The sequence below is a fragment of the Neoarius graeffei genome, chromosome 24 (assembly GCF_027579695.1).
Source record: "Neoarius graeffei isolate fNeoGra1 chromosome 24, fNeoGra1.pri, whole genome shotgun sequence".
Classification (NCBI taxonomy): domain Eukaryota; kingdom Metazoa; phylum Chordata; class Actinopteri; order Siluriformes; family Ariidae; genus Neoarius; species Neoarius graeffei.
In genome coordinates this window covers 39,853,313-39,868,872 of record NC_083592.1, presented here as the reverse complement: position 1 = coordinate 39,868,872, position 15,560 = coordinate 39,853,313, and the positions used below count along the sequence as shown (strand labels likewise).

At 39.7% G+C, this 15,560-nt stretch overlaps 1 protein-coding gene across 5 annotated transcripts in view; it reads left to right on the top strand.

The window, feature by feature from the left end:
- slc4a4a (solute carrier family 4 member 4a) overlaps nt 1-15,560 on the top strand; it is a 132,277-nt gene that overhangs the window by 101,276 nt on the left and 15,441 nt on the right. For 4 of the 5 annotated variants that reach the window (XM_060907222.1, XM_060907225.1, XM_060907223.1 and 1 more), the window contains 7 exons: nt 1,843-2,114; nt 6,204-6,274; nt 6,784-6,969; nt 9,148-9,261; nt 10,992-11,153; nt 11,957-12,135; nt 14,340-14,412. In XM_060907222.1, the coding sequence (XP_060763205.1) occupies nt 1,843-2,114; nt 6,204-6,274; nt 6,784-6,969; nt 9,148-9,261; nt 10,992-11,153; nt 11,957-12,135; nt 14,340-14,412 (1,057 nt within the window). Of the gene's footprint in view, nt 1-1,842; nt 2,115-6,203; nt 6,275-6,783; nt 6,970-9,147; nt 9,262-10,991; nt 11,154-11,956; nt 12,140-14,339; nt 14,413-15,560 lie in introns of those variants that run through there. The other variant, XM_060907226.1, reaches the window with a different exon arrangement.

Sequence of the window (15,560 nt, the reverse complement as noted above, 5' to 3'; positions counted from 1 at the left end):
GCGGCGTCTACGACGTTGAATTCTCATTAAAACAATAACTTGCATAACATAATATATGCCCAAGATTGTATTTATGTTCATAACTATCCTGTAACTTATTTGAGTGATGTCTGATGAACTTGCAGTTCGCTACAAGAATCACCTTTGCTGCTAGGCTGTAACCTTTCTTATTTCAATGGGCTCTATGGACTGGCAGCAGTGTTGCCAGATTGGGCGGTTTTAAGTGTATTTTGGCGGGTTTTGAACATATTTTGGGATGGAAAACGTCAGCAGTATCTGGCAACACTGACTGGCAGCCAGGTATCCGTTGCAGTCTATGAGACGGCTCTGAACAGCCAATTTTGGCTAGTTGTTATTGGTTAAAATCAGCAAAATCGTCACTTCCAGGGAAGCCGGGCTTCTCTGGGACTAAACGAGACAGTGGGAGGGACAAGAAGCTGGGCTGATAAAGGATTTTTGGAGGTGGTGTTTGAAAGACATGAGGAGGGCGGTACTTTGGCGAGGAACACGGAAGCATGATCAGTCAGTCCCTAGCGGATGTCGAGAAAGTGTAGTCGTGTGCCAAAGTGCTGTCCGAATTTCTTTTCATATAAACGTTTCTTCTCATTGATGTCTCTGTACATTACTCTGTAAATAAATGTAAATATTACTCGTTGTGCTCCGTTAACTTTCATCCATTCTATCAGTTTGATCATTCGTGAATTCACTCGTTTATTTCATTTGTAGTTCAATCTGGTTGTAGGCTAGCTTGAGCCTTATTGGGATCTGCAGTGCTAGCTGCTAACAGAAATTGGTGAAGTCTCTGGAAAGCAGAACCAGCTGGTATGACAGGGTCACAGAGCATTTTCTGGAAAAGGAGTGGAGGGCAGAATTTGTGTATAAATAGTGTTCATGTTCATGAATCTGAAGTGTGTATATTGTTCAGTAATGTTAAGAGAATGGTGGGCTCTGTGTTATAGGTTATACCTGGGTATAATATTCAAGGTTCTGTGTGTTGCATAGCCTACCTGGTTATGAATTTCCAGACTGTGTTGCAGAAGATGTTCAAGGATGTGTTGCACAGCTGGGTGTTGTGTTAAAGACTCTGTGTTGCATATCAGGGTATGATGTTCAAGGCTCTTTGTTGAATAGCCAGTGATTTTTGGATGTTTGATATTTTTGATTAAGGATATGAGGCACTAGCCTGGCAAGCCAGACTATAACATGAAATGTACAAGCAAAAATACTTTCTGCCACTAGGTAGGGTTGTCTAGTTCACTATGCTAATGGGGCACACCTTTCTGTGCTTTGATATCCGGCCTACAGGTTTTACGATGAATGCGTAAAATGGGCTTCCCCTGTTTTAAAAACCAGCAGCTGCCACTGGTGCACGAGTATCATGGTCACGCGCAAAGTGTCCCGGTTTTAGACTCGGGAAATCTGGTCACCCTATGTTTACCTTAAGGCTAGAAAAACATGTATTTATATATCTGTTTGTAAAACATATGCATCGTGTAATGTCCTTGTGAAATCCCTGCAATTTTTGCAGTTAAATATTGAGCCTGTTTCAATTATTATTTTTTTGCTTAATTTTATACATTGACCTTCAGTGTATACATCTGTATCATTTTGACCTCTTCGTCACTGAGTGGATTTTAAAGTGGTTTCGTAGGCACAATGTGATGATGTCAGCTGGTTAAAAGTGATTAAAGGTGATTAAAGGGAATTTTGGAATATATGAGCATGCATTCCCTTTTACTTTTACTTATGGCAGTGTAATAAACATTGTATAAATAATGTGTTATCATAGTACCAACATAAACAATCCTGTTTACTGTAATAAAACAATGTCTGATGTTGCAGAGATAACGAGTTTGATTACCTGGAGTTTCGGTTATGGATTGGCCTGTGGTCAGCCTTCATGCTCCTCCTATTGGTGGCCACAGATGCCAGTTTCCTGGTGCAATACTTCACACGCTTCACAGAAGAGGGCTTTTCCTCACTCATCAGCTTCATCTTCATCTACGACGCCTTCAAGAAGATGCTGAAGCTTTCCCACCACTACCCTATCAATTCTGACTACAAAGTCGACCATGTCACGCAGTATGACTGCATGTGCATGGCACCCACTATAGGTAGGGAATAGTATTTCTACATCCCACATTAATGAAAATCTGGTGTTAGATATCTAAACCATATTAGGTCAATATGACATAACGTGTTGGGTAATGTAACGTTATCATGTTATGTCATTTCTATTGTCTTGTCATGCCATGTTACATTGTCGTCATGCCATCATGTCATGTTATGTCATTCCATATATTATTTATTCATATAACAGCAGCAGCAATATAAACAAGATAGACATGAAACAAATGCTAATTTTTGTGTGTTTGTACAAATATCAGACTGATCTAGGTGGTGAAAAGACTATTTCAGAGATAAACAAAATGACAATTTCAAGCACAAGGACATAAATGATGACACAAATATATGAGTACAAAAGGTGATCAATTCAAACTAAATGGAGGGAAAGTTCGCATTGCCCTAGGTACTGTATGAAGAGAAATATCTTTAGATGTTTGCAAAGACAATTGAGGCACTGGGCCATTCTGAGTGGAAGTCTTAAGACATTATGAAGGAAAAAAAATCTGCAAAATCTGGTGACTGCCAGGTTCAGCATTGTGGAGCTCTTAGGTAGTAGATATATCAGTTTTGAAAAGGTTGCGTTTCAGATGAGTCTTCTTCCAGGACTCCATTGTGGAAAGGCAAGCTATTATCTTGTGTGAGACTTGGGAAGTGGATGGAGGTACAGAGAAGTTCAATTGTGTGTCATCAGTGTAGCAGTGATCTTAGATCAGATCACTGAACTCCAGTAACTTAGTATACAGGGAGAACTTGAGCGGACCAATTACTGACCCCTGAGGGACTCCAGTAGTGATGTAATGAAACTGAACCTTTTAAAGCCACAAGAGCATTAGTGAAGTCAGGCAGTGATGTTGGGCAAGGAGGTCTGGTGTATAGTTGTGTTCAGTTCATTAGGACTCTGTCCAGGCCACTCAAGTTCTTCTACTGCAAACTTGGCAAAGGATGTCTTTATAAACCTAGCTTTTTGCCCCTTAGTTCCAGGAAAGGGAATTTGTAATGCTGCAGTATACAAAGACATCCTGTACCATTGTGTGCTTCTGACTTTGTGGCAACAGTTTGGGAAAGACCCACCTACTGGTGTGATTGGTGTGAAGTGTCCGGATACTTACTGTATGTGGTAGGATTAATCCACTAGGTACAGTATGATGAGAACTATGTAGCTCCCAAATTCACCATGAAAGGAAATGAGGATCTAGTGATTCACAGTGGCAAAGGCTGCTGACAAATCAAGGAATGTGAGGACAGAAGACATGGAGTTGTGTGTGTAAATGACTTTAAGGAAGGCTGCTTTTGTAGAATGTTGGACTTGTAATGATGGACATTCAGGAGATCAGTTAGTTGAAGGTACGATTAAAGGAGAACTGAAGTCATTTTTAAACTTGCTTTATTTCTTAATTAACGTGTTATTCAATTACGTTTTCGGTTTTTGTAACCTTATATCGTGACTCGTATTGGCAAGTAATTGCAATTAAATATTACACTTATCGGCCTATTCGGTTTTTAGCCATGTTGAATTTAGTTCGTTTGGTCCACGGCAGGCGTCGTTTATCCACGCGATCTTCACAAGACTTGTGCGAGACTTCGAAATGTGAAGTGTCAGCCAGGTGTCAGTGCCACCATTTTGAAAACTGTTTTCCAAATGAAATATTGCACAAAAACGAGTTTAAATGATGATTACTGCCTACTTTTTTCAAACTTTCCTGATTGCTATCAAAACAAACACAACTTCCGGCTTGATTACATCAGCATTCGAAGGAGGGAGTGCGCGTCTTTTGACAACGTTGGCAGATGTTGGTCACTTTGATTTCCTCTGTACATTTTACTTCCGTCCTGCGATGTCTCGTACAGGTCTCAACGAATCTCGTTTACGGCCATTGCTTTGACATATGGACTGATATATTACATAGCATATTTCAAACACTCATAACTTGCTATAGTAGTGACAAAATAGCTATCAAAAATGCATTCCGATATTTAATAAAATGCGATAAATAGAATTTTGATAATAAAAAATTTGCCTTCAGTTCTCCTTTAAGTGTCTGAGGACTGCAGTTCCCAGGGTCTTGGATGGAAATGGAAGGAAGGAAACAACTCTATTGGTAGCAACATTTAGCAAGTTGAGTGTGGGTTTCTTAAGCAGATGTATGACTTGAAGATGGAAGGAACAGACCACTTAATAGAGGTGTATAAATCATAGCAGTCACATTTGGAGATTTATGACAGAATGAACAACCCATGTATGAACTGTAGAGTGAAAACCTCAATTAGACGGTTAATATGCTCCATTAACACTGCATAGTACAGTAATTGCTCCCTGAAGCAAATCTGCTTTAGTATAAACTTTTTCGCCTTTTTTTTAACCCTCGGTCGCAAGTGGCCGATTGCTATAAGCGCTGGATATCCAAACAACAGAACATACAGTATATGTCTCACCTACACTTGTTATATAAGATTGCATTATGCATTTGTGCTTATGCTTTTAGAGAGATAGCACATCTTTTGCAATGTTCAGGATTGTGTAAATCGCTTGCATGGGTGATTCTGTTTCATGCCGCCTGCTGATTATTACGAATGACTCAAGGACTTTCCGATTCATTTCAACAATTTGAGCTTATCACTTATCCATATGGTGTATGAATGATTCATTCCAGCATTAATGTTTAATCAACCCTTTTGAATTGCTATTGCAAAGTGTGATAACTACAAAGGCTAATTTCTTATCAGGAAATAGGAATCCCCAAAGTAGCACCAGTTATTACATGCTGTTCTTTTTGGATGGCTGACAATTAGTAATTAGTTGTCTGGGGAAAAAACTTTTCAATAAGAAAAAATATTTTAAAAAAGTGACACTGAGGGTTTGGGTGGCATGGTGGTATAGTGGTTAGCACTGTTGCCTCAGAGCAAGAAGGTTCTGGGTTTGAGCCCAGCGGCCAACGGAGGCCTTTCTGTGTGGAGTTTGCATGTTCTCCCCGTGTCTGCGTAGGGGTGCTCCGGTTTCCCCCAAAGACGTGCAGGTTGGGCTAATTGGTGGCTCTAAATTGACCGTGAGTGTGAATTGTTGTTTTTCTCTATGTGTCAGCCCTGTGATGATTTGGCGACTTGTCCAGGGTGTACCTCGCCTCTCGCCCGTAGTCAGCTGGGATAGGCTCCAGCTTGCCTGCGACCCTGCACAGGATAAGCAGCCACAGATAATGGATGGATGGCACTGAGGGAGACTCTGTAGCATGACTAGCCATTGTAAGGTTACATAGAAAGCTTTAATCCTTCTTTTGTACAGTTGATATAGTAAAACCTGTACGTATTCACTGTACCAGAGCACAGCAGCATCATGGGCTGATTCACTGTATCATGAACAGTCATCTCTGCTTCATATGCAACAGCTGATGCATGTTTATTGTGATAGGCGGGCCATGCAGAACGTCGGTGACAGGGTTAATCTCCCCCTGCATGGGTGGGTCACCAGGGGTTAGCGTATTCATCCGCCACCTAATACCTTCCTCCAAGGGGTTCTATTCACCCTCCCCCTAACCACACTGTAAATACAATGGGAAGAACAACAACTCTGTGGAAATTAGCTTAGGCGGCTTTCCCAGCGTTCACCATGCGATGGCTCAGATGTGCTGTGTTGCTCATTAGCGATTGATCTATTGAGCTATGACAGTTATACCGACACTCATTGCATTTGTGCAAATGCCTTGCTAAATATTAAAATCTGTAATGTGTCATGGGTAAAGATTGACCTGCATTAATTTGACCAGAATAAATGGTCTCAATTACACCAATGCCATGTTTTGTTTTGTTTTTTTCTAAACGCCAACAGGATCTCACCAACAGGACTGATTTTGGTCAATCACAGGATATCTGGAACTCCTGTGAATGATAAAAATATTCCAAAAAACACAATTTACCTTTGTGATCTGTGTGTTGCAGACTTTTGCAAAACCAGCATTTCTAAGACCAATGCTGACAAACAATGTATTACGCATCATGACAATACCTGCAATCATCCATTTAAAACCTTCTAGTTTTGTATTAAATGTTCTTATGTATGGGTCTTATGTATTTTCTTCTTTCAGTAAACAACACAGACATGTTCACAGAGTCACTAGACGATACCTCTGTATGGTTCTACAATTACACCGATCTAGTAAGTTGCCAAATTTCAAAATATTGACTTCTTTCCTATGTGTGGAGTATTCCCAAGGAACTAACAGAATGCCGGCTTCGTTTTGATAGTGTGACTAATCTATACCTCTTTGAAGAACACTAATCCACAACCACAACCTTTTTATCCGACTGAAATCACACACCACTCTTGCAATATTGCCCCAGATTCAGTGAAATGTGACTCATTATCCTCCCCTCTTAGCCATCATTCACTACCACTGTCACATTATCTCTGAGCAATAATATTGAAAATGGTCACAATGGGTTCTTTGAGTTCGTGCACTCAGTCACAGGTCACTGAAACAAAGTGACCCAACACAGTTCCTTCCATCATTTTGAAATCTCATTGTTGAAATTGTTCATTGTTGACTAGGGCACAGATGTGTTCCTATGGCGCCATAAACACAGAACAAAGGCTTTTGCTCCTGCGGATTCTTGAGGTCGAAGCAAACAGCATCTAACTTAAAGTGTCTCTGTTCTTTCTAAAAGCCCTTAAATGCTACCTGGTCCTCTTTGACAAAGAAGGATTGCCTGAAGTATGGCGGAGAGCTGGTGGGAAAGGCCTGCGACTATGTGCCTGACATTACCCTCATGTCCTTCATCTTGTTTTTTGGCACCTACACCTGCTCTATGTGTCTGAAAAAGTTCAAGTTCAGTCCCTTTTTCCCCACTACGGTAAGCAATGATCTTTCTGCTTCTACTTCCTCAACTTATTGAACAACCAAGATGCTCTGTTTAATAATAAGATTATATTATATATTATATTATATTATATTAGATTAGATTATATTAGATTAGATTAGATTAGATTAGATTAGATTAGATTAGATTAGATTAGATAGAATTTTATTGATCCCTTTAGGAGGGTTCCCTCAGGGAAATTAAAATTCCAGCAGCATCATTACAGGATAAACAGAGAATAGAAAATAGAGAAAACTTCTAGATAAATTAAATTAAGTACAGTATTTACACATACAAATATAAAAAAGGGCGGCACAGTGGTGTAGTGGTTAGCGCTGTTGCCTCACAGCAAGAAGGTCCGGGTTTGAGCCCCGTGGCCGGCGAGGGCCTTTCTGTGCGGAGTTTGCATGTTCTCCCTGTGTCTGCGTGGGTTTCCTCCGGGTGCTCCGGTTTCCCCCACAGTCCAAAGACATGCAGGTTAGGTTAACTGGTGACTCTAAATTGACCGTAGGTGTGAATGTGAGTGTGAATGGTTGTCTGTGTCTATGTGTCAGCCCTGTGATGACCTGGCGACTTGTCCAGGGTGTACCCCGCCTTTCGCCCGTAGTCAGCTGGGATAGACTCCAGCTTGCCTGCGACCCTGTAGAACAGGATAAAGCGGCTAGAGATAATGAGATGAGATGAGATGAGATGAAATATAAAAAAGAATAAGATATGAGAAAAGAAAAAAGAAAAAAAAAGTCCAGCAGAAGTATTGCACATTATACTGCACATTTATATTGCTAATAATAATAATAATAATAATAATAATAATAATAATAATAATAATCTTTATTTCTTTAGCTAAAGACATATCTTAAGTTACAAACATTAAACAGCTAAAAACATTAAAATATAGACAAAATACTAAAAATATCCTGCTTACAATTTATACTTAAAAATGAGTCTATTTACATAATAATTCTTAAATCTATTGGAATTTATTTGAGGGTGATGGCTACTGCTTTTCCTTTGGTTATATGATGTTTCTGTCCTTTTTTGGTAAAATAGCGTATAACGGCTGGGATGGGTCTAAATTACATTTCTTAAAAATATTAACATCTGCTTTCTCAAAGAGATTACGAATATTTAGTTTATTTGAGTATTTGAGCTATATTTAAGATAATAAGATAAATGTTATTATTCCATTGGTGGGGAAATTTACATGTTTCAGCAGCTCACAGATAGAAAAGAGTCAGGAATAAAACAGTAACAAAAATGAGTGCAATTAATATATATATATATATATATATATATATATATATATATATATATATATATATATATATATATATAAGTTAAAACGCAGGCACAACAAAATAAGAATGGAACTTAAATAAGAGTAGTACTTCAACTGAAGTAGAAATATTGCATTAATAAAATACTGGCAACTGAAATAGAAATAGAAATATTGCACCAGGTCGTGAATATTATTGCACAGCATAACATAAATAATGAGGATGGAATATGTGTGTAAAGTAACCAAAAACTTACTAAAAAGACACAGGCTATGAACATAATTGTACACAACAGTTATGAGAGTGAAACTTAAATATGAAAATACTTGCAGATGAAAAGGATATTGTACCAAATAGTAATATTATTGCACAGCATAAGTAGAGAAATAAAGTGACCAAAAGTGACAAAAAGGTGGTAGTAATATTGAAAAACAGTGCTACATTACGCCAAGCTGTATTTCCTTTCATAACATCATTTCCCATTTAGCAATGAATGCACTGGTGACCCAGCGTACCGTATCTCTTGTGGCTTTATAGGAATATAATTGTACAATATACACTATTTATGAAAACAGACATATAGAATGCCTAAGGATCTTCCTAATGGTAGATGGCTACAAATACTCTAGGTTACTGAAGGTGACTCAAATGATCTTTTTGTTATATATTAAAAACACAGTCTTTTAACACTTATTTTTTTGTTATTACTATCAGCGTAAAATGATCTGAATAGATATTTAGTATGAACCTGTTTTGTTTTTAAATGATTCTGATTAACATTAGACAAATGTAGACAACCAGCTGTAAATTAATTTTTCGGAACAAGTTGGATCAGTATGACTTGAGCAAGGGTCAACTTCATAGTTGAAGTTGTTTTGATTCTTTTTTTCCCCAGGTAAGGAAACTCATCAGTGACTTCGCCATCATCTTGGCCATCCTGATTTTCTGCTGTGTCGATGCTTTTATAGGAGTCGACACACCAAAGCTAATTGTGCCAACCGAATTTAAGGTGAGACTTTTTCTCAGCTATATGGCAAAAATCTCTCTCTCTCTCTCTTTTGCTCTTTGGCCAACCTCATGTTTGAGGGTCGGCGATCCTGGGAGATGCACACACACTCCTCCAACCCTGCCTGTCCTATGCTAAGGCAGAGCACGTGGCACTGGTCAGGCCCATCCAGTCTTGAATGTCATCCATCCATCCATCTCCTCCTCGGCCGACCTCTTGATCTAGTCCCTTCCACTCGGCCCTCCAGGATAGTACATGTTAGACCTCCAGCTCTTGTTTGTGGCCAGACTAGCTTACATTTGGTGATAGCAGGCACTAGTTTCCTCTGGGTGTTTGGTTCCTGCAGAATGGACTCATTGGTTCTATGTTCTACTTAGCTAACCCGTAAAATCCTGCAGTGTCTGAACAACTCAAATGCCTTGATGCGCTTCATGTCATCTTTCCTGAAGGTCCAACTTTCAGCACCATAGGTTGTGATGGGCCAAACGAGTGTTTCAGGAAGTTTGACCATCAGGGATTTATTGAGGGCGCGGTCTTTCCAGAGTTTGGCTAAAGCTTTGATGGTTGTTCTAGCCATGCCAAGCCGATGATGGATTTTCTTGCTGCAGTTAGCATCCTGGTAGATATATGCCCTAAGGTATATCTTGAACGAGCTGATTTGCTCAAGTAGCATACCATTGCAGTCGAATATGGCAAAATGCATATTGTTTAATGTCTGCCTGTAATGAATTCTAACATTTTTGCTTAATGTCATAAAAACTACACCCTGCTAGCACCCTTGTACCACCCAACACCCACTGAAACTGATGGGATGTTATAGGAATACGTCAAAGGAAACAGCTAAAAGGAACAGCTTTATCTCTGAATCATTTAAAAGTCCCTGTCACTTGTTACTATAGATTTACACCACATATTAGAACAACACATTAAAATACTGTAAGCCTGTGATTTATTTCACTGCTGGCACTACCATCAAAGCTGCTGTTGAAGAAAAGTATTAGACACCTTCTGACCAATCAGAATCGAGCACTGAATGGCAATTTTACAATAATGGACAGTAATGATTTTTTTTTAAATCTAAAAATAATTGAAGAAAGATTTTTTTTTTACTTTTTAAAGTAACTTGAAATCATATAAACAGCAAGGAAACAAATCAGAGAATAATTTTACATGGAAAAATATTATAGTGACTAATCAGGAGGTGCTATGCTCTAAACCAGTCCTGTGGCAGGGCAAAAATAGCTAATGTTCTGAATATTCTGTTATTAAATATCCAATTACATTTATGTATGTAATTACATTACATACATCGTTACATTTCCTCGTAAGCTGTCTTCATTTTGTTTATCTTATGGAATTTAGAGCTGACTGATAGCTGCACGTGATTAATGCCTAAATAATGCTGGACAGATCTGCTTTTATAAGCTTTGATACTATGGTGGGCTGTTATTCACTGCTTTGGTTGAAAATAAATAAAATGCTATATAAAGCAGTGAGAATTTGTGCTCTCTGCAACCCTATACCTGAATGTGCAGCAGTTTGAAAGAAAGGAAAAAAAAAACTTTCCTATGTTGTAGTTGGGTCTGGGTAAGCTGTACAGTAAAAAAGGGTATTTGAAAATCTGTACCAGTTGATACATTTATACAACTGGATGGAATGTCAAACATTTCCTTGACTTTATTGTTGGATATGATTTCCTTTCTTATCCTCCCAACCCTTTTCTCATTCCTTAGCCAACAAGCCCTCATCGTGGCTGGTATGTTACACCGTTTGGAGGCAACCCCTGGTGGGTTTACCTGGCATCAGCCCTGCCCGCCCTGCTGGTTACCATTCTGCTATTCATGGACCAGCAGATCACAGCCGTCATCGTCAACCGGAAGGAGCATAAGCTGAAGGTACGCATGCTGAGAGATGGATTAGCACGCTCGCTTTGAGCACCCCAGGAATCCAGGAAAGACCTCCAGCACAGCTAGGATTGCACTCGATGCCAGTTCTTCTATATTTATCTCCTGTGAACATATTGGAGTTTGTAGTTGGGTATGGCTTTATTTTTAGGAAGTGAAGAAAATGAATAAAACTCCCTTTGAGCAAGGCAGGTAAGTCAGAGCTGATTGAGAGCATGGAAATTTGGGGCATTTATTTGTTGCGTTTCAATTTATAACAAAGGATCAGATTTTCCATTGTACGTTACTTCTGTATCTGACATGGCAGCCAAAAATTATAGTAATTTTCCTCCTTTTACAGTGGGTCTATGTATTTAACCATCCTTCACCTTTATTGCTCTCAGTATGAATAGATGTTGAAGAGCTCAACAAGGAAGCGATTGTGAAGTGGCTAAAACAATCCGTCCATTTACCTTTGAGTAGTGTAACATGATACTTCCTTGTGACTGTTCTCTGTGCAATACCAAAGCGAAACAAGCGATTTTATTACTGTTTTAAGAATGTGGAGGATGTGAATTAGGTTACCCAAGTGCATTTTTGAGTGTGGATTACCATAAAGGTCTTGAAGTAACTTTTATTGTAATGGAACCTGATATTGCATCAGTAACTCTTTTCACAAATGAACTCATAAGCTTTTGACTGAAAGTCTTTTAGTCTCTTTGACGGTACGCTGACCTGTGTCTGATTCTGCAGGACATTGTAGGTCTCACAGCATGGCTCTTTGTAACCTTGTTTCTGTTGTTTCTCTGTTGTAGAAAGGTGCAGGATACCATTTGGACCTGTTCTGGGTAGCTGTATTGATCGCACTGTGCTCCTTCATGGGTCTGCCTTGGTACGTAGCTGCTACCGTCATCTCCATTGCCCACATAGACAGCCTGAAGATGGAGACGGAGACCTCAGCCCCGGGGGAACAACCCAAATTTTTGGGGGTGAGGTAAGTGGGAGTGGAAGTTAGACTGTGGTAGTTCTATTTCAAATGCATTGTGGTGATGTTGATGCTTATATGTGGTTGAAAATTCAATTTAAGTTGACCACAGGATGTATTGGGGGGTGGCATGGTGGTGTAGTGGTTAGCACGGTTGCCTCATGGCGGGAAGGTTCCAGGTTCGAGCCCAGTGGCCGGCGAGGGCCTTTCTGTGTGGAGTTTGCATGTTCTCCCCGTGTCTGTGTGGGTTTCCTCCGGGTGCTCCGGTTTCCCCCACAATCCAAAGACATGCAGTTAGGTTAACGTGGGGCGGCCTTGGGCTGAGGTGCCCTTGAGCAAGGTACCTAACCCCTGACTGCTTCCCGGGCGCTCTGGTGTGGCTGCCCACTGCTCTGGGTGTGTGCGTGTGTTCACTGCTTCAGATGGGTTAAATGCAGAGGATGAATTTCACTGTGCTTGAAGTGTGCATGTGACGAATAAAGGTTTCTCCTTCTTTTTCTTCTTATTGTACAATCAGTGTCTGCTCTCTGTAACCAAACAAAGCTATGGTTGTTTACCATCAGTTTAATGTTAAAGTACATGCCGCGATAACAACAGGGTGAGTTTGTTTGCAGCTACACTCTGGAGTTAAGCTCAGTGGGACACTTGTTTTGAGAGACCTGCTTATTTGGTTAAACTTCAGGGAGGCTGTATTGATGCAGCTGTAAGCTGTACAAAGAAATAGTTTTATAGAAAATACAACCTAAGAAGCAAAAGTATCAGAAACACACTCTGAGAGCACAATATCCCCCGCTGGCAACTATGCCATAACTCTGGTAAAATGCGACGGAATTGAATGAAATTGGAATATGTGTATTACTGACATCTCACAAAGAATCTGGTCAAGTTTCGTGAAATTCCTCCAAAAATTGTGAGAGGAGTGGATTTCGGAAGGTGAGTACCCTTCCCGGGATGGACGGACATCGCCACGACATAATCCCCCTTCGGGCCTTTCGGCCAGCGGGGGATAATAAAAATTGAGAGGGAAGTTGATTTCAGAAAGCAAGCACACCTTGATGAAATTGCCAAAGTACAAGTTTGTTAATAATCAAGGGCATAACTCTGGTAAAATTTGCCCAAATGAAACAAAATTTCAACATGTTTATAACTGTCATATAACAAAGCCCTTTTGCCAAGTTTGGTGAAATTCCTCCATAAATTGTGAGAGGAGGTGATTTCAGAAAACTGTACACCCTCATGAAATTGTCAAAGTTATTTAATCAAGAATCAAAACTCTGGTAAAATTTTCACAAACAGAATTAAATTGCAATATGCGTATTGCCGTCATATAACAAGGCCTTTTACCAAGTTTGGTGAAATTCCTCCACAAATTGTGGGAGGAGTTGATTTCAGAAGGAAAACACACTCTCATGAAATTGTCAAAGTATAATTTTGTTAATCAAGGGCTGTAACTCTGGTTAAATGTGACCGAATTGAACGAAATTGCAATATGCCTATTACTGACATATAACAAAGAATCCTGCCAAATTTCGTGAAATTCCTCCAAAAATTGTGAGAAGAGTTGATTTCAGAAGGTGAGCACCCTTCCCGGGATGGACGGATGAATGGACGAACAGACGGACGGACATTGCCACGACATAATCCCCCTTGGGCTTTTGGCCAGTGGGGGATAAAAAGGACTGTTTTTGGACTTATTTACTTCTCATCTCATCTCATTATCTCTAGCCGCTTTATCCTGTTCTACAGGGTCGCAGGCAAGCTGGAGCCTATCCCAGCTGACTACAGGCGAAAGGCGGGGTACACCCTGGACAAGTCGCCAGGTCATCACAGGGCTGACACAGAGACACAGACAACCATTCACACTCACATTCACACCTACGGTCAATTTAGAGTCACCAGTTAACCTAACCTGCATGTCTTTGGACTGTGGGGGAAACCGGAGCACCCGGAGGAAACCCACGCGGACTCGGGGAGAACATGCAAACTCCGCACAGAAAGGCCCTCGCCAGCCACGGGGCTCGAACCCGGACCTTCTTGCTGTGAGGCGACAGCGCTAACCACTACACCACCGTGCCGCCGACTTATTTACTTATTTTATTTTATTTATTATTTATTATTATTTTATTTTATTATATTTTATGATATTTACTGGCAATGAAGTGTGTTTTTAAATTAGCAAGGGCACTAAATTGGGTTGTATGATTGTTTTGCAGGGAGCAGAGGGTAACTGGTGTTTTCGTGTTCCTTCTCACTGGACTCTCTGTCTTCATGTCTCCCATTCTGAAGGTAATCCAGTTTTTCTCACAGAAACTGGAAACAAATTTAGTTGCAATCTGCATCACAAATAGCAATATATATTGTACATGGTGAGCAATTAGAAAGTGAGTATGATTGCTTTCAATTCTTGTTTGGGCTTCAGAACATGGGATGTGAAATGGTTGAAGTGCACACTGGCTTAAATTTGAGAAATTCGTTTGAATCATATACAGTATAGCCATTTATAATCCATATTATTCTATCCACATTCACTGGATATGAGCAATCACATGCTCTGATTGGCTACTCTACTACAAGGATATCAGCTCATATACCATGAGTAGTGAAAAACAAAATTGCGGAGCGTGTTGCTGAACCAACCGAGGATGAAATAAAAAAAACTCTACTCGAAAACAAAACCCCCCAAAAATACAAAAAAGCAACAAAATATGGAATAAAATTATTTGATGGTAAGAACGTATCTTTTTTTATTTTTCAAGAATTATGATTGTAGCATTTTTCACAAATTGCTACTGTCATTTTGCCGGTTTGTTTACATTCTAAGCGGAAATGATTTTGTCGGACGTTTTGTATAATGTTTTTATTTATCGAATTTGCAAAAAATAAAAATGCTCTGTTTCTCAAAATCCAGTGAATGTGGATAGAATAAAACAGTTATTCCACTCAATCTCGCTATGCACCTTGTCGGCTATCAGCTCATGTACGACTTGATTTTGTGGAATAACTGTTAATTGTTGTCCCCCTAAATCAGAGGCTTGAACTAACTGGATAGGTGTCATTTCCTGGCCAGTTGTATGTGGTTCCAGCTCTGTGACTTGCATAAGGGAACTGGCAAAATATCTAGTGTTGATTTTAGAAGTAGCATTTGCCTACAGCGCCTACATACAGAGTCAGCATGAGAACCAAATACATGTAAGGCTACATTCACATTACTTTTGTTCTTTGAAAAGTTCAAGTTTCTTGCTCAGGTCAGATCTGTCTATCCTGATAATTCACATAAGCAACCGCACATTCGCTCTGCATGGGCATAGCAATTTCTTGGACAATTGTTTTGCTCCATTACTCTGTTTTAGTAGGTTCTTTTTCGTTCTCTTGAACTGATTCCCTGAATATCAAGTAAATCACCAATTTCCCCATCCATCCACCCAATATAGTCA